The following is a 17167-nucleotide window of genomic DNA, read 5'->3' as shown; positions in this document are numbered from 1 at the left end:
TAAAATCAAAAAGACACTTTTTTTTTTTTTTTAAACAAAATGTTATTTGAAATACACCTCTGGTTATTAAAGCGCGCCCCTCCTATGGGAACAGCTGTTCTCTTTCACGTTCTCCTCCGTCAGCGTCTTAAAGCACCAAAAACTCAACAAAGGCGTTAAAGATACTTAACACGTTAATACCGAATATTAAAACATCAACTACAGAGTTCACAAAAATGTTGGAAACCAGGACACAGGACATGAAAACCAGACACGATCCCCATGCAATAGAAAGGTAAGATGGCCAGCGATTATTAAAGCACCATAACACAGGCAAGTCTACCCTCCACCCATAATAGCAGTAGTTCAGTTTTGGGTGGTGGACCAGTCCTTGTAAGATCTTCCCCAGGACTGGGACCGCTGTGCCACATGCGCACACACAGTGTCGGTTATCGCTGTTAGCATTAACACGTACTCATGCGGAGGGGTCACACACGAGTCTAGACCCATCGCCCCTTGCCAGGAGGTGCGGTCTTCTCAGTGCAGAGGAAGCACTTGCCCTCCGCCCGTGCGTTTTGCTGCGTCACCCAACCCCCTCCCACCCCATGCTCCGTACATTCACAAAACACTAAACCACGGAAAACATCTGCGGGGTCTCCGTCCGCCCCACACCGCCCTTTTGGTGGGGCTTCACGTCTTTGGAAAAGAGATGGTATGACTTTGGTCCAGCTCTCCGACCGGTGCGGGGGCTCAGAACACAGTGCATTTCTTGCCGGGCCGCTTGACGGGTGGAGGGCAGAGAACGGCACGGATGGCCTCGTCAAAGACGGTCTTCAAGCCACGTTGGGTGAGAGCCGAACACTCCAGGTACTTGACAGAGCCTTGTGCAAAAAAGAGGAAAGCTCATTAGACCTCGGTGAGAAACACAACACGGGACTGCTATATACATATATGTATGAAGGGCAGTGGGGCTCATTAGCTGAAGATAAATATGGAAGCGGCCATTACCAAGCCTACTGAAAATGCCAGCTCTCTGGTTTCCATACTGTACTGAGCAGGAACAAGTACATATATATGGACCTCCGATCTTCCTCCAACTGTTCTGATCTGCCTTCTTTTGCTGGGTCAGGGACTTCCCAGAGGGACAATACAAGAGCCAGGTAACCGGCATTTTCAGAAAAGGGTCAGCAATGGTCAACCTCCCTATTTCTCACAGTACTCAGTATTTCTGTAGCCTCCCTAGCGGTCTGATTATGTCAGTATTTCTGCGCTCAAAGCGGTACATTATTTTCAATGGAAATATGTTGTTTTTTACTGTAGGCCTGTAATTCTTAGGAACAACTCACTGAAATCTGTCTGAACAAAAGTCTAGTAAACATCCCGGGTATGATAAAATTTGAAACACAAAATTATAAATTATACTATAATAATTAATCATAAAAAATAATACATTTAATTCAATAATATAATCAAACCAAAAACACTGAAATTTGAAATATAGCGCCAAGTTCACACATCGCTGAGCTCAGTCGCAGAATCGTTTTCAGTGTCTGATGATGAATTTCCCCCACGAATCATTATCACTCAATTCTGCAAGTGGTTCTGATTTACTATCGCTGTTCTCTAGCCGGTCTAAAACCTATTTTGACCTAAAGGGACGCTTTTTGGACGCCATGGACATTTCTCAGTTTCCAGGCAGAAAGAACAGTAAAAATGCAGGCGGGCCGCCGGACAAAGCACTCGGAACAAAATGTATGTGAAATGGTTTGATACAGTAATGGAATACTATCAGATTTTAGTGTATTGAGTGAATGTCACTTTTTGACATTTTTGAATTTCCCGCCAGTTTCCCCCCCCGTACGTCCCGACGCTCGCAGGGAACGGAACCCAGAAGACGGATGCCGGCATCGGCCGGAGGACATTGCTGGGGACGCTGCAGGGGGGACATTGCGGGAGTGCAGGACAAGGTAAGTTAAACAGGGATCACCGGAGAAGCGCTGCAGAGTATTTCTGAGTGTAGCTCGGGGTTACCAGCTCTGGTACTGAAAGTTAACCCGGAGCTACACTCGGAAATACCGCCAGGGAGGTTAAAGAGACAATACACTTTGCAAGTTCAGTTGCTCTCAGAGCTTAGTAAATGAGGTAAAGTTTCACTTTGCAAACAATACCCAATCACATGCAAGGAATATTAAAAAACAAAAACAGCATTTTTGCTTGCACATGATTGGATGAAAGCTTCCCATTTACTAAGCTCTGGAGCAACTGCACTTGTAAGTCTATTTGCCTTTAAATAAATCAACCCCATTGTCCAACTACTTGCCTACCAGGCCAATTCTGACAAATCTCTCCTACATGTTAAAAAAAAAAAAAAAAATCATAATTCTTTTTGCTACATAACTACTTAGAGGCCCTAGAAAATAAAATGGTGGGTGTTGCAATTCCCGATGTCTCACGGTATATGGGCAGGGGTTTTTCAATATTTCACTCAAACACTATATAATACCAAATTGTTTATACTATAAAAGATGATGTTACATCGAGTAAATAGATACCCAATATGTCCTGCTTTAAAAATGAATATGCCTGCGGAAGAACACCAAATTAAGGCACCTAAAAATCTCTATAGGTGAAGCTTCAAAAGCCTTCAGAGGTTACCACTAGAGAGTTACACAGGAGACCTGGAGCAAAAATTATTGCTCTCACTCTGATGTTTGTAATGATACCTCACAAGTGTGGTATGATCACAGTTTATGTAAGTATTCATTTACATTTATGCATAAGCATGGGGGGGGGCACTTCAAATTTAAAATTTTTATTATTTAATACTTTTTTTCTAAATGTTTTATTTTTATAGGTACTTGTATAGCTCCGTCAATTTACACAGTGCTTTACTTACACTATATTGCCAAAAATATTGGCCCCGCCCTCCAAATCATGTGATTCAGGTGTTCCAATCACCTCCATGGTCACAGGTGTATAAAATCACCCCCTAGGCATGCAGACTGCTTCTACAAACATTGGTGAAAGAATGGGTCGCTCTCAGGAGCTCAGTGACTCCAAGCGTGGTCCCGTGATAGGTTGTCACCTGTGCAATAAGTCCATCCGTGACATTTCCTGGCTACTAAATATTCCACGCTCAACTGTTAGTGGGATTATAACAAAGTGGAAGCAACTGGGAACAACAGCAACTCAGCCACCAAGTGGTAGGCCACGTCACATGACAGAGCGGGGTCAGCGCATGCTGAAGCGCACAGTGCGCAGAAGTCACCAACTGTCTGCAGAGCCAATAGCTAAAGACCTCCAAACTTGGTGTGGCCTTCAGATTAGCACAACAACAGGGCGTAGAGAGCTTCATGGAATGGGTTTCCATGGCCGAGCAGCTGCATCCAAGCTTTACATCACCAAGTGCAATGCAAAGCGTCGGATGCTGTGGTGTAAAGCACGCCGCCACTGGACTCTAGAGCACTGGAGATGTGTTCTCTGGAGTGACCAATCATTCTTCTTTGTCTGGCAATCCGATGGATGTGTCTGGGTTTGGCGGTTGCCAGGAGAACGGTACTTGCCTGACTGCATTGCACCAAGTGTAAAGTTTGGTGAAGGGGGGATTATGGTGTGGGGTTGTTTTTCAGGGGTTGGGCTTGGCCCCCTAGTTCCAGTGAAGGGACTCTTAAGATGTCAGCATACCAAGACATGTTGGACAATTTCATGCTCCCAACTTTGTGGGAAGAGTTTGGTGATGGCCCCTTCCTGTCCCAACATGACTGCGCACCCCCCTTCCTCCGTCTGCAGAAGTGTTCAGCCACTCAAATCACTTCTGCTTATGAGGAAATCGCCAACTAAAAATTCAGACACCGGGATGATGCCTGCAGATGCAGACATAATCCCAATATAACCACTTCCCTCCCGGGACATCCTAAGAGGTCCACCCATTGAGAAGTAACTAAAGCAGGCCTATCACAAGAGGCAAGATAACGACATATACTGCAGGCAAAGCCAATGAAAACAATACGAATAGTAAAGACACTAAAACACATCTGATCCGCTAAGAATCTAGCAGTTTATATAAAGGGAAGGAGTTGTGCTCTGTCTTACCTATTTCTCGGGCCATAGCCAGACCCTGAGGATATGTAATTGGTGACAACCTCTTGTCCCTCAGCCGTTCAATGGTGTCCTTGTCATCTCTCAAGTCCAGTTTTGTGCCCACTAATATGATGGGGGTGTTGGGGCAGTGGTGTCGTACTTCTGGGTACCACTAAATACAAAACATATTGCGTTGAACTTCCTTTTTCACATTTCTTACCAATGGCTGTTTAATGAAACTGTTACTAAACTCACAATAGTACAATCAGTCTGTAGATGCAGTAAAGCATGCTTGTTATACTCACTGTGGAACCTAAGGGGTTAATCCTCAGCATTGTGTAAAAAAGGCTGTTTGATCCTGTCTCCTCTGATCCTCCCCTTCTACTGTCCCCAATCCATCTGCTGACAGGGCAGAGCTCTAGAAGACACTCTGCACATACTCAGAATGGTGTGTATTGCTAGAGTTTTTTTTTTGGGAGAGTGCATGTGATCAGCACAGGGCCAATCAGCGCTGTCCAGACAGAAGGTCAGGGGTCCTGCAGCCTCATAGGATAATCGGGAGAATGAAAGCTCCTCCTACAAGATTAACTAGTGCTCATCCAGGCACTGATATAAGTCACAAGACTGCTCTAACTGATGAGAAAAGGTATTTAGCAGTTTATATTTTCTAAAATAATTACATTTCCATGTTGTGTGTACTGTGGGAGACCAGATATAGTGAATGCAGGGTCCTGGGAGACCGGATATAGTGAATGCAGGGTCCTGGGGGACCCGATATAGTGAATGCAGGGTCCTGGGGGACCGGATATAGTGAATGCTGGGTCCGGGGAGACAGGATATAGTGAATGCTGGGTCCGGGGAGACAAGATATAGTGAGTGCGGGGTCCGGGGAGACCGGATATAGTGAGTGCGGGGTCCGGGGAGACCGGATATAGTGAGTGCGGGGTCCGGGGAGACCGGATATAGTGAGTGCGGGGTCCGGGGAGACCGGATATAGTGAGTGCGGGGTCCGGGGAGACCGGATATAGTGAGTGCGGGGTCCGGGGAGACCGGATATAGTGAGTGCGGGGTCCGGGGAGACCGGATATAGTGAGTGCGGGGTCCGGGGAGACCGGATATAGTGAGTGCGGGGTCCGGGGAGACCGGATATAGTGAGTGCGGGGTCCGGGGAGACCGGATATAGTGAGTGCGGGGTCCGGGGAGACCGGATATAGTGAGTGCGGGGTCCGGGGAGACCGGATATAGTGAGTGCGGGGTCCGGGGAGACCGGATATAGTGAGTGCGGGGTCCGGGGAGACCGGATATAGTGAGTGCGGGGTCCGGGGAGACCGGATATAGTGAATGCAGGGTCCGGGGAGACCGGATATAGTGAATGCAGGGTCCGGGGAGACCGGATATAGTAAATTCAGGGTCCGGGGAGACCGGATATAGTAAGTGCAGGGTCCAGGGGAGACCGGATATAGTAAATGCAGGGTCCGGGGAGACCGGATATAGTAAATTCAGGGTCTGGGGAGACCAGATATAGTAAATGCAGGGTCCGGGGAGACCAGATAAAGTGTTACTAAACCCAGGACCCTGCATTCACTATAAGCGCACCTGCTAGTTAGCACAAATGGCAAACCATGTGGTTGTAGTTCGTGCCCAAAACACACAGACATGGTGAAGAGCTTCAGCTATTGCTCAACCAACAGTCAGATAAGGACCTTGCGGGATCTAAGTGACTTTGTCTGGTGCAAGTCAGATAGAGCCTGCCTTATTTCCTGGCTGGTGGACATCCGGCATCATGTAGCACTTTTCTCCCAAGCCTGCTTGTCCCCGGCCCACCCCTTTTCATTCATTGGATTTCAGTTCATTTAATGGTAGATGCTCAGTATCGTCCACATACAGCCTGCCTAGGAATCCCCACTCCTCCAGACTGACACCTATCAAGGTGTTTGCATAACTTCTCCCAATGGCCAGCCCTCTGCTTGCATCAGGAGGAATACGGGCTATTTACCATTATGTAGCTTTCTAAGCTTGCCCACTTTTTAAAACAAATTTTCCCACACTAGCCAAAACCAAATAGGTTGAGTTAGATTTAAAGCTACTGGACACTATAGTTCACGACTCAAGAGCCAGCAACAAATGAAAAGGGAGCTTCTGGTTATTTACGGGGTAAATCCACTTTCGTGGGAAACATAGCATTTACATTTGTTACACAAGTCATACTTGCAATGTGAGCTTAATAATGGCAGCAATGCGAAGCTGCGGGTTCTGAACCGAGCAAAATCCTAGGTATAGACTCCAGAGAGAGAGATATCATTTCCCCGGTACAAATCATTAGTAAGACCTCATCTGGAATATGCAGTTCAGTTTTGGGCACCAATTCACAAACAGAACATTGGGGAACTGGAGAAAGTACAGAGAAGGGCAACCAAACTGAGAAGAGGCATGGAGGAGCTCAGCTATGAGGAAAAATTAGAGGGACTGAATTTATTCTCTCTTGAGAAGAGGAGATAAAGGGGGGATATGATCAATATGTATAACACATAAGGGGGGATATGATCTCCATGTGTAATACATAAGGGGGGATATGATCTCCATGTATAATACATAAGGGGGGGATATGATCTCCATGTATAATACATAAGGGGGGGATATGATCTCCATGTATAATACATAAGGGGGGATATGATCGCCATGTATAATACATAAGGGGGGATATGATCGCCATGTATAATACATAAGGGGGGATATGATCGCCATGTATAATACATAAGGGGGGGATATGATCTCCATGTATAATACATAAGGGGGATATGATCTCCATGTATAATACATAAGGGGGATATGATCTCCATGTATAATACATAAGGGGGATATGATCACCATGTATAATACATAAGGGGGGGATATGATCTCCATGTATAATACATAAGGGGGGATATGATCACCATGTATAATACATAAGGGGGGGATATGATCTCCATGTATAATACATAAGGGGGGGATATGATCTCCATGTATAATACATAAGGGGGGGTATGATCTCCATGTATAATACATAAGGGGGGATATGATCTCCATGTATAATACATAAGGGGGGGATATGATCTCCATGTATAATACATAAGGGGGATATGATCTCCTTGTATAATACATAAGGGGGGGGATATGATCACCATGTATAATACATAAGGGGGGATATGATCTCCATGTATAATACATAAGGGGGGATATGATCTCCATGTATAATACATAAGGGGGGATATGATCTCCATGTATAATACATAAGGGGGGATATGATCTCCATGTATAATACATAAGGGGGGATATGATCTCCATGTATAATACATAAGAGGGATATGATCTCCATGTATAATACATAAGGGGGGATATGATCACCATGTATTATACATAAGGGGGGATATGATCACCATGTATAATACATAAGGGGGGGGATATGATCACCATGTATAATACATAAGGGGGGATATGATCACCATGTATAATACATAAGGGGGGATACGATCACCATGTATAATACATAAGGGGGGATACGATCACCATGTATAATACATAAGGGGGGATACGATCTCCATGTATAATACATAAGGGGGGATACGATCACCATGTATAATACATAAGAGGGGATACGATCACCATGTATAATACATAAGGGGGGATACGATCACCATGTATAATACATAAGGGGGGATACGATCTCCATGTATAATACATAAGGGGGGATACGATCTCCATGTATAATACATAAGGGGGGATATGATCACCATGTATAATACATAAGGGGGGATATGATCTCCTTGTATAATACATAAGGGGGGATATGATCACCATGTATAATACATAAGGGGGGATACGATCACCATGTATAATACATAAGGGGGGATACGATCTCCATGTATAATACATAAGGGGGGATACGATCACCATGTATAATACATAAGAGGGGATATGATCACCATGTATAATACATAAGGGGGGATATGATCACCATGTATAATACATAAGGGGGATATGATCTCCATGTATAATACATAAGGGGGGGATATGATCTCCATGTATAATACATAAGGGGGGATATGATCTCCATGTATAATACATAAGGGGGATATGATCTCTATGTATAATACATAAGGGGGGATATGATCTCCATGTATAATACATAAGGGGGGGATATGATCTCCATGTATAAATACATCAGTGGTTCATATAGTGAACTCGGTGTAGAGTTATTCACCCTGAGGTCATCACAGAGGACAAGGGGGCACTCTTTACGTCTGGAGAAAAAGAAATTTAATCTCCAAACATGGAAAGGTTTCTTCACAGTGAGAGCTGTGAAAATGTGGAATAGACTCCCTCAAGAGTTGGTTGTGGCCAGCTCAGTGGATTGCTGTAGGAAAGTCCTGGATTCTTTCTTGGATACACAGAATATAACTGGATACTAACATTTAGAGGTAAAGTGGATCCAGGGAATATCTGATTGCCTCTCGGGGGATCAAGAAGGAATTTTTTCCCTGCAGGAGCAAATTGGATCATGCTTTGCTGGGTTTTTTTTCCTTCCTCTGGATCAACTGTGGGTGTAGGATTATAACTTTTTTTTTTTAACGGTTGAGCTGGATGGACTTTTGTCTTTTTTCAGGCAGACTAACTATGTAACTATGTTCCATGTAGTCCTGTGCCGGCAGCCTGTTCAAAACAATGACAAGCAGCTGGTTGCATTAACCATTTCACCACTGAGCCTTGCAGTATATAAGGTGTCCAATGGGAAGGCTGGCCTTGTTACCTTTGCTCTGACGTTTTCGAATGACGCTGGACTGACAAGGGAGAAGCAAATCAGGAAAACATCCTGGAAAAAAAAATGCAAGATATGAGTTACCTGTACAGGTTAAATCTGAACTCTAGACACACAGCTAAAATATACCTCTAAATAAGTGCCGCGCTTCACCGCAAATAAATAAAAATGAATAGAAAATGAATGGAAAGCATACACTGTACATAAAAGTGGAATAATAAACACATGAAACAAACTTGTATAAACTGACATCCAACAGTCCAATGCCAGCAATATGCCAACATCAGCTGGGCATTCCAATATGGCTCCTCCAATGCCTTCGTCACCGCTGTGCCACACAATCAATCTCTCTATCTATCTATCTATCTATCTATCTATCTCTATATATATATATATATATATATATATATATATATATATATATATATATATATATATATATATATATATATATATATATATGCGCCTCACTCACCGTCTGAGGGTAGGAGAGAGGTCTCAGTCTATCGTAGTCTTCTTGACCAGCAGTATCCCAGAGTCCCAGGTTTACGGGCTTCCCATCCACCATGACATTGGCTGAATAGTTGTCAAATCTGTGGGAGTACAGTCAGCAAAGTCCATAGTTTATGATGAATAAAAAGACAAAGTGCGTTATATATATTTATATACATCTCCACTAGGGATGCACCGAAATTTCGGTGGCCGAAACATTTTGGCTGAAAACACCCCTTTCAGCCGTTGGCCGAAAAAAAAAAAAAAAACGATACATGTGCAGAAAAACCCCCGCCCCTTGCCGCCGCCCGGTAGTTCTTAGTCTTACCTGCGAAACCATCGATCCCGGCGCTGGCGATAGAGATGAGTGCAGGAAAGATGGCCGCCACTCATCTCTATGCCCTTGGAAGACCAGATCAATGTCACTTCCCATTCCAGCTATTATTTTTCCCTGTAATGCTTTTTTTTTTTGATCCAATGCTTTAGATTGCAGAGGAGAGATATGGGGTCTGATTAACCCCATATCTCTCCATAAAGAGGACCTGTCACTAATTATTTCTATCACAGGGGATGTATGCATTTATTGTGATAAGAATAAAAGTGATCAAAAATTTTTTTTTAAAGGGACAGTGCAAAAAAACCTCCAAAAACACATCAAATAGATAAAATAAAAAAAAAGTGCCCCCGTCCTCGCACGTAGTGACGAAAGCATATGTAGGCCATGCCCACATATGTAAACGGTGTTCAAACCACACACGTGAGGTATTGCCACGAACTTCAAAGCAAGAGCAATAATTTTCGCACTAGACCTCCTCTGTAACTTTACATTGCTAATCTGTAGAAATTTTTAAAGCATCACCCATGGAGATTTTTAAGTACTGCAGTTTCACGCCATTCCACGAGCGTGCACAATTTTAAAGCGTTACGTGTTGGGTATCTATTTACTCGCCGTAACATCCCCTTTCATATTTTACTAAAAAAATGTGGTACATATTGTTTTTTTTTAATCAGTGTATTTTGTTTCCCAAAAATACATATTCATTTTTAACAATTGCACATTTCGGTTTTCGGGCAAGTGCATATTGAATTTTCTTTTTCGGTTTCGTACCAGAATTTTTATTTCGGTGCACCACTAATCTCCACTCCTCTGTCCTGATATGTGCACCCATTAACAGCAAGACATGAAAAATAGCCCAAACACAATCTTCTCCGATATGCCATCTTTATAAATAATCCCTTCATTATTCTATCATCCTATTGGTCACATGATGCAACCACATTTACTGTCAACTGCATTATCATACCAAGAGATTAATAAAATAAATGAAATGAATCATTCTAGATTTCAGTTTTGAGTGCAGGCCAGTAAGCTGAATCATCATGTTCTTGCATCTCTCGGTGACTCCAGATGTGGGAACTAGACATGTGCGATGCAGTTTGTTCAGATTCGTTTTTTGGATGAAAATTTTGTTGTTTTCGGAGATTCAGATGTATCTGAGTTTCTGAATGGGCATAGTGACGAATCTGAAGGAATCTAGAAAAGTTATAACAAAGTTTTCAGATTCAATGAGAAGAGCTGGTTGTTAAGGAGCAAGTGGCCGTCGCATCCTTAACAACCATCACTCATCTGCTGTCAGTGGGATTCCCCGCTGTCAGCAGAATGTAAGCAAAAGAAGTGCAGTTAGAACAATTAAAATAAATAAACAGCATGGGGATCCCCCCGAACGTCAGAAAAAAAAAAAAATAAACAGCATGGGGGCCCAAACTTGTCAGAAAAAAAAATAAAAATAAACTGCATGGGCCCCCCCCGACCTGTCAGAAAAAAATAAAAAACAGCATGGGGGTCCCCTCACCTGTCAGAAATAAAAATAAACAGCATGGGCCCCCCCCCGACCGGTCAGAAAAAAATAAAAAACAGCATGGGGGTCCCCCCACCTGTCAGAAAAAAAAAAAAAAATAAACAGCATGGGCCTCCCCCACCTGTCAGAAAAATATAAAAAACAGCATGGGGGTCCCCCCACCTGTCAGAAAAAAAAAATAAAAATAAACAGCATGGGCCCCCCCCGACCGGTCAGAAAAAAATAAAAAACAGCATGGGGGTCCCCCCACCTGTCAGAAAAAAAAAATAAAAATAAACAGCATGGGCCCCCCCCCCACCTGTCAGAAAAAAATAAAAACCAGCATGGGGGTCCCCCCACCTGTCAGAAAAAAAAAATAAAAATAAAAATAAACAGCATGGGGGTCCCCCCCCCCACCTGTCAGAAAAAAAAAAACAGCATGGGGGTCCCCCTACCTGTCAGAAAAAAAAATAAAAAGCACGGCCCCCCCCCCCCCGTCAGAAAAAAATACAACCAGGATGGGGGGTCCCCCCCCCCACCTGTCAGATAAAAAAAAAAAAATAAACAGCATGGGGATCTCCCCCCCCTCCCCCCCCCTTCAGGTCTGGTATGGATTTCGAGGGGAACCCCATGCCAAAATTTAAAGAAGAAATGGTAAGGTGTCCCCCCACAAAATTTAAACCAGACCCTTATCCGAGCATGCAGCCCGGGAGGGCAAACGTCTCTCCACGGGACATGTCATTTGCCAAATGACAAGTAGACATGGGGGCAGGGTCACCCAGTGACGTCACCGGGCCATCCTGCCCCCACATTTACTTGTCATTCAGCCGGTTAAATTAAAAAAAAAAAAAAAAACAACGTAGGGGTTCCACCCCCAATCCATACCACGACCTTTGGAGACCCCTCCCCCACTCCATACCAGGACCTTTGGGGACTCCTCCCCCACTCCATACCAGGACCTTTGGGGACTCCTCCCCCACTCCATACCAGGACCTTTGGGGACTCCTCCCCCACTCCATACCAGGACCTTTGGGGACTCCTCCCCCACTCCATACCAGGACCCCTCCCCCACTCCTTTCCAGGACCTTTGGGGACCCCTCCCCCACTCCATTCCAGGACCTTTGGGGACCCTGCCCCCGCACGCTCATCCCCCTTTCTTTCCTGGCCTGTATGCTTGGGTAAGGTTTTGGCATGGATTTTGAGGGAACGTTACCCCACAGCATTTTTTTTCTTTTTTAATTAATTTGGGCACGGGGTTCCCCTCAAAATCCATACCAGACCCGAATCCTGGTATGGATTTTGGCCGAAACTCCTACGCTATTTTTTTTTTTTACACTTTAACTGGCACTTTTTTTTGTTTATATTCTGCTAACAGCAGATGAGTCACGGTTGTCAGGGACGCAGTGGCTGCCCGCTCCTTAACAACCAACACTATTCTGAATTAAACAGAATGCCGAAGATAGGAAACGAATTCTAAAAATGAATAGGTCCATTGGGATCCAAGGAATGGATCTGAAAACTAAACGAAACAAAATTTTCCAGCGTGTACATGTCTACTGGGAACCGTGCCCCCAAGTTCCCAACTCCGCCCACTTTGGTGCAGCCATTGTAGGGGAGGCTTCAACAAGAGGAGTGAGTCTGCGGAGGAACGATATTACTGCTGAGGCACACAGGAGATACAAGCTGGCAAGTGTTCCAGCTCACCGCCATCCGCCCCTAACGGAAACATTTGTAGTGGAAGATTCCTCGAAATGGCAATCAATATTCTGTGTACTCACACGGTGGGGATGTACTCGCCAGGGAAGGCATTGGTCGTGTAACTGATGAGGAGGCAGGTCTTCCCGACAGCTCTGAAGGAGAAATGAGAGAACGACATCATCACACAGGCTGGAAAGTGCCGCGTAATTAAGGAATATTTTGCATTTCAGTTATTTCAAGGATGATGGATGAATCACTCGTGTCTGGTAATTAGCGAAGGATCATTATGCAACATTCCAAAACAAACGTTGGCGAGGCGTCTCAGCGAATCCACAGAAACCCGAGCAGTGCAATCCAAACCCAAAGAACGGCAGATGCCCGTAGCGAACGGTCAGGTTTTTGTCTATAAAGTGAGATGGGGAATGTGGTTGCTAAGGGCAACAGCGTCCTTTAAGGATGCTGATGTGAACAAAACAAAAAAATAACCTGTTGCCCTTAGCAACAAATCATTTGGTAGGGATCTGGTTGCTAGGAGCAACAGTGCTTTATAAAGATGCTGACGTGAACAAAACAAAAATAGCTGTTGCCCTTAGTTACAAATCCTTTTGGCAGGGATCTGGTTGCTAGGAGCATCAGTTCCCTTTAAGGGTGCCAAAAAAAAAAAAAAAAAAAGCTGTTGCCCTTAGCAACAAATCATTTGGTAGGGATCTGGTTGCTAGGAGCAACAGTGCTTTATAAAGATGCTAACGTGAACAAAACAAAAAAGCTGTTGCCCTTAGCAACAAATCATTTGGTAGGGATCTGGTTGCTAGGAGCAACAGTTCCCTTTAAGGGTGCCGACAAAAAAAAAAGCAAGCTGTTGCCCTTAGTAACAAATCATTTGGCAGGGATCTGGTTGCTAGGAGCAACAGTTCCTAAGGGTGCCAGCATCCAAAAAAAAAAAAAAAAAAAAAAAAGCATTGCCCTTAGCAACAAATAATTTGGCAGGGATCTGGTTGCTAGGAGCAACAGTTCCTAAGGGTGCCAACATCAACAAAACAAAAAAAGCAGGCTGTTGCCCTTAGCAACAAATAATTTGGCAGGGATCTGGTTGCTAGGAGCAACAGCGCTTTTTAAGGATGCTGATGTGAACAAAAAAAGCTGTTGCCCTTAGTAACAAATCTTCTTGGCAGGGATCTGGTTTCTGGGGGCAACAGTTCTTAATGGTTCCAACATGAACAAAAAAAAAACTGTTGCCCTTAGCAACAAATCATTTGGTAGGGATCTCATTGCTAGGAGCAACAGTGCTTTTTAAAGATGTTGATGTGAACAAAAAAAAAAAAAAGCTGTTGCCCTTAGTAACAAATCCTCTTGGCAGGGATCTGGTTGCTAGGGGCAACAGTTCCTAAAGGTGCGGACATGAACAAAACAAAAAAGCTGTTGCCCTTAGCAACAAATCATTTGGCAGGGATCTGGTTGCTAGGAGCAACAGCGCTTTTTAAGGATGCTGATGTGAACAAAAAAAGCTGTTGCCCTTAGTAACAAATCTTCTTAGCAGGGATCTGGTTGCTAGGGGCAACAGTTCCTAAGGGTGCCGACATGAACAAAACAAAAAAAAAAGAAGCTGTTGCCATTAGCAACAAATCATTTGGCAGGGATTTGGTTGCTAGGAGCAACAGTGCTTTTTAAGGATGCTCATTTGAACAAAACAAAAAAAGCTGTTGCCCTTAGTAACAAATCTTTTTGGCAGGGATCTGGTTGCTAAAGGCAACAGTTTGTGCCGACTAACAAAAAAAGATGCCGTTGCCCTTAGTAACAAATCAGGTTTAATCTTTCTGGCAGGGATCTGGTTGCTAGGGGCAACAGTTCCACCTGTAGGTGCTACTTCATTTAAACAAAATGGAACTGTTGCCCCTAGCAACCAATCCAGCAACATCTTTCTAATGAAAGAAGCAATCTGATTGGATAACAGTCCACCTCTAACTCCAGATTCTATAAATCACCCCATGCTGTGTCTGACAACTACAATTCAGTCCAGATTTCTAAACAGCAGCCAATCATATTCCAGCTTTCTTTCTCTAACCATGAAAATCCAATTGGGGAGCATAGAAATCTTGCTCTGGTTTTGAGATTCAGCCCTGTGGACCAATGATCAACCAAAATAAATATAGAAGAATAGGGTTAAAATACATAAAACGAAAAATTATTAAAAATATCAAATATTAATTAAAACAGACAGAATATTAATAAACTAAATAAACAATACACAAATACAGTATTTTAAAATAAAAAATGAAACAGAATATAAAATAAACTGAATAATGAAAAAATACATAAAGTATTAAAAAAACTGAATAATAATAATAATACTACAATAAAAAAACAAAAAAAAGGGAAAAATAATTAGGAAATTATTAATAAAAAATAATAGTGCATAATAAAAAAAACTGAATAAAAAAATACTATTTAATAATAGTAATTAATAAAAAAAATATTGAAAATAAATGGAATAATCAATAAATAACTGGAAATAAAAGCGGACTACAATTTTGACTTTACAATCAAGCCACTTGAACGTGCATTTTTCTAAAATGTTTGATCTTTTTTTGGGGGGTAAAAATCGGAGGGGACTGGAAAGGAGCGGTTATAGATTGGATTATTTGCGTCATATAGATTGTACCATATGTGGTACCAGGGATGCATGCAGTGGGTGTAGCGGTGTACAGGGATGCATGCGGTGGGTGTAGCGGTGTACAGGGATGCATGCGGTGGGTGTAGCGGTGTACAGGGATGCATGCGGCGGGTGTAGCGGTGTACAGGGATGCATGCGGTGGGTGTAGCGGTGTACAGGGATGCATGCGGTGGGTGTAGCGGTGTACAGGGATGCGTGTAGCGGTGTACTGGGATGCATGCGGTGGGTGTAGCGGTGTACAGGGATGCATGCGGTGGGTGTAGCGGTGTACAGGGATGCATGCGGCGGGTGTACAGGGATGCATGCGGCGGGTGTAGCGGTGTACAGGGATGCATGCGATGGGTGTTGCGGTGTACAGGGATGCATGCGGTGGGTGTACAGGGATGCATGCGGTGGGTGTACAGGGATGCATGCGGTGGGTGTTGCGGTGTACAGGGATGCATGCGGCGGGTGTACAGGGATGCATGCGGCGGGTGTACAGGGATGCATGCGGTGGGTGTAGCGGTGTATAGGGATGCATGCGGTGGGTGTAGCGGTGTACAGGGATGCATGCGGCGGGTGTACAGGGATGCATGCGGTGGGTGTTGCGGTGTACAGGGATGCATGCGGTGGGTGTACAGGGATGCATGCGGTGGGTGTACAGGGATACATGCGGCGGGTGTAGCGGTGTACAAGGATGCATGCGGCAGGTGTACAGGGATGCATGCGGCGGGTTTAGCAGTGTACAGGGATGCATGCGGCGGGTTTAGCAGTGTACAGGGTTGTATGCGGCGGGTGTAGCGGTGTGCAGGGATGCATGCTGCGGGTGTAGTGGTGTGCAGGGATGCATGCGGCAGTTGTACAGGGATGCATGCGGCGGGTGTAGCGGTGTACAGGGATGCACGCGGCGGGTGTAGCGGTGTACAGGGATGCATGCGGCAGGTGTACAGGGATGCATGCGGTGGGTATACAGGGATGCATGCGGTGGGTGTAGTGGTGTACAGGGATGCATGCGGCGGGTGTACAGGGATGCATGCGGTGGGTATACAGGGATGCATGCGGTGGGTGTAGTGGTGTACAGGGATGCATGCGGCGGGTATACAGGGATGCATGCGGTGGGTGTAGTGGTGTACAGGGATGCATGCGGCGGGTATACAGGGATGCATGCGGCGGGTGTACAGGGATGCAGGCAGTCTATGGGGGATGATGTCATGGATGCACACAATGTGGCTGGATGGGAAGATGCTGATCACACATCATGGCACGGACATCACCGTACGGAGACAGCACCGAACCATACAGCTCATCACCCCCGGGGCTCCGCCTCTGCATCACCATAGACCCCCCTGGGGGCCACACACCCGGCTCCAGCCCGGGCCACTCACCCATCTCCCACCACCACACATTTGATGGCCTGCATGGCACAGACAGGACCGGAGGAGGCGGACGGCGGAGGAGACCAGGCTCAGCCGGGAGAGCAGACAGGAGGAGGGGAGAGGACTGACACACTGCGGAGGGGGCGGTGACATGGGAGGAGCCGACAGGCGGGGCACGTGACGGGTCACATGGCAGGGTGCAGGGAATACATCACATGAGTCCGAGAGTGCTGGGAGATGGGGGGATCGGAGGAGAGGA

General features: G+C 45.0%; 1 protein-coding gene across 1 annotated transcript; it reads right to left on the bottom strand.

Moving 5' to 3' along the window:
- On the bottom strand, positions 1 to 17076 carry RAC3 (Rac family small GTPase 3). The gene is made up of 6 exons (XM_089670187.1): positions 16918 to 17076; positions 12963 to 13034; positions 9330 to 9447; positions 8846 to 8908; positions 4072 to 4231; positions 1 to 860 (listed from the first exon to the last, which is right to left on the bottom strand). The coding sequence occupies exons 1-6, from the start codon at positions 16950 to 16952 to the stop codon at positions 730 to 732; spliced, it is 579 nt and encodes a 192-aa protein (XP_089526313.1). The 5' UTR covers positions 16953 to 17076; the 3' UTR covers positions 1 to 729.
- Between the last annotated feature and the right edge of the window lie 91 nt (positions 17077 to 17167).

Source organism: Staurois parvus, unplaced genomic scaffold (genome assembly GCF_062004578.1).
Source record: "Staurois parvus isolate SC_StPar_1 unplaced genomic scaffold, SC_StPar_1.0 ptg000003l, whole genome shotgun sequence".
NCBI classification, from domain to species: Eukaryota; Metazoa; Chordata; class Amphibia; order Anura; family Ranidae; genus Staurois; species Staurois parvus.
The sequence above is the reverse complement of the archived record's forward strand: the minus strand, read 5'-3'. Positions and strand labels throughout refer to the sequence as shown.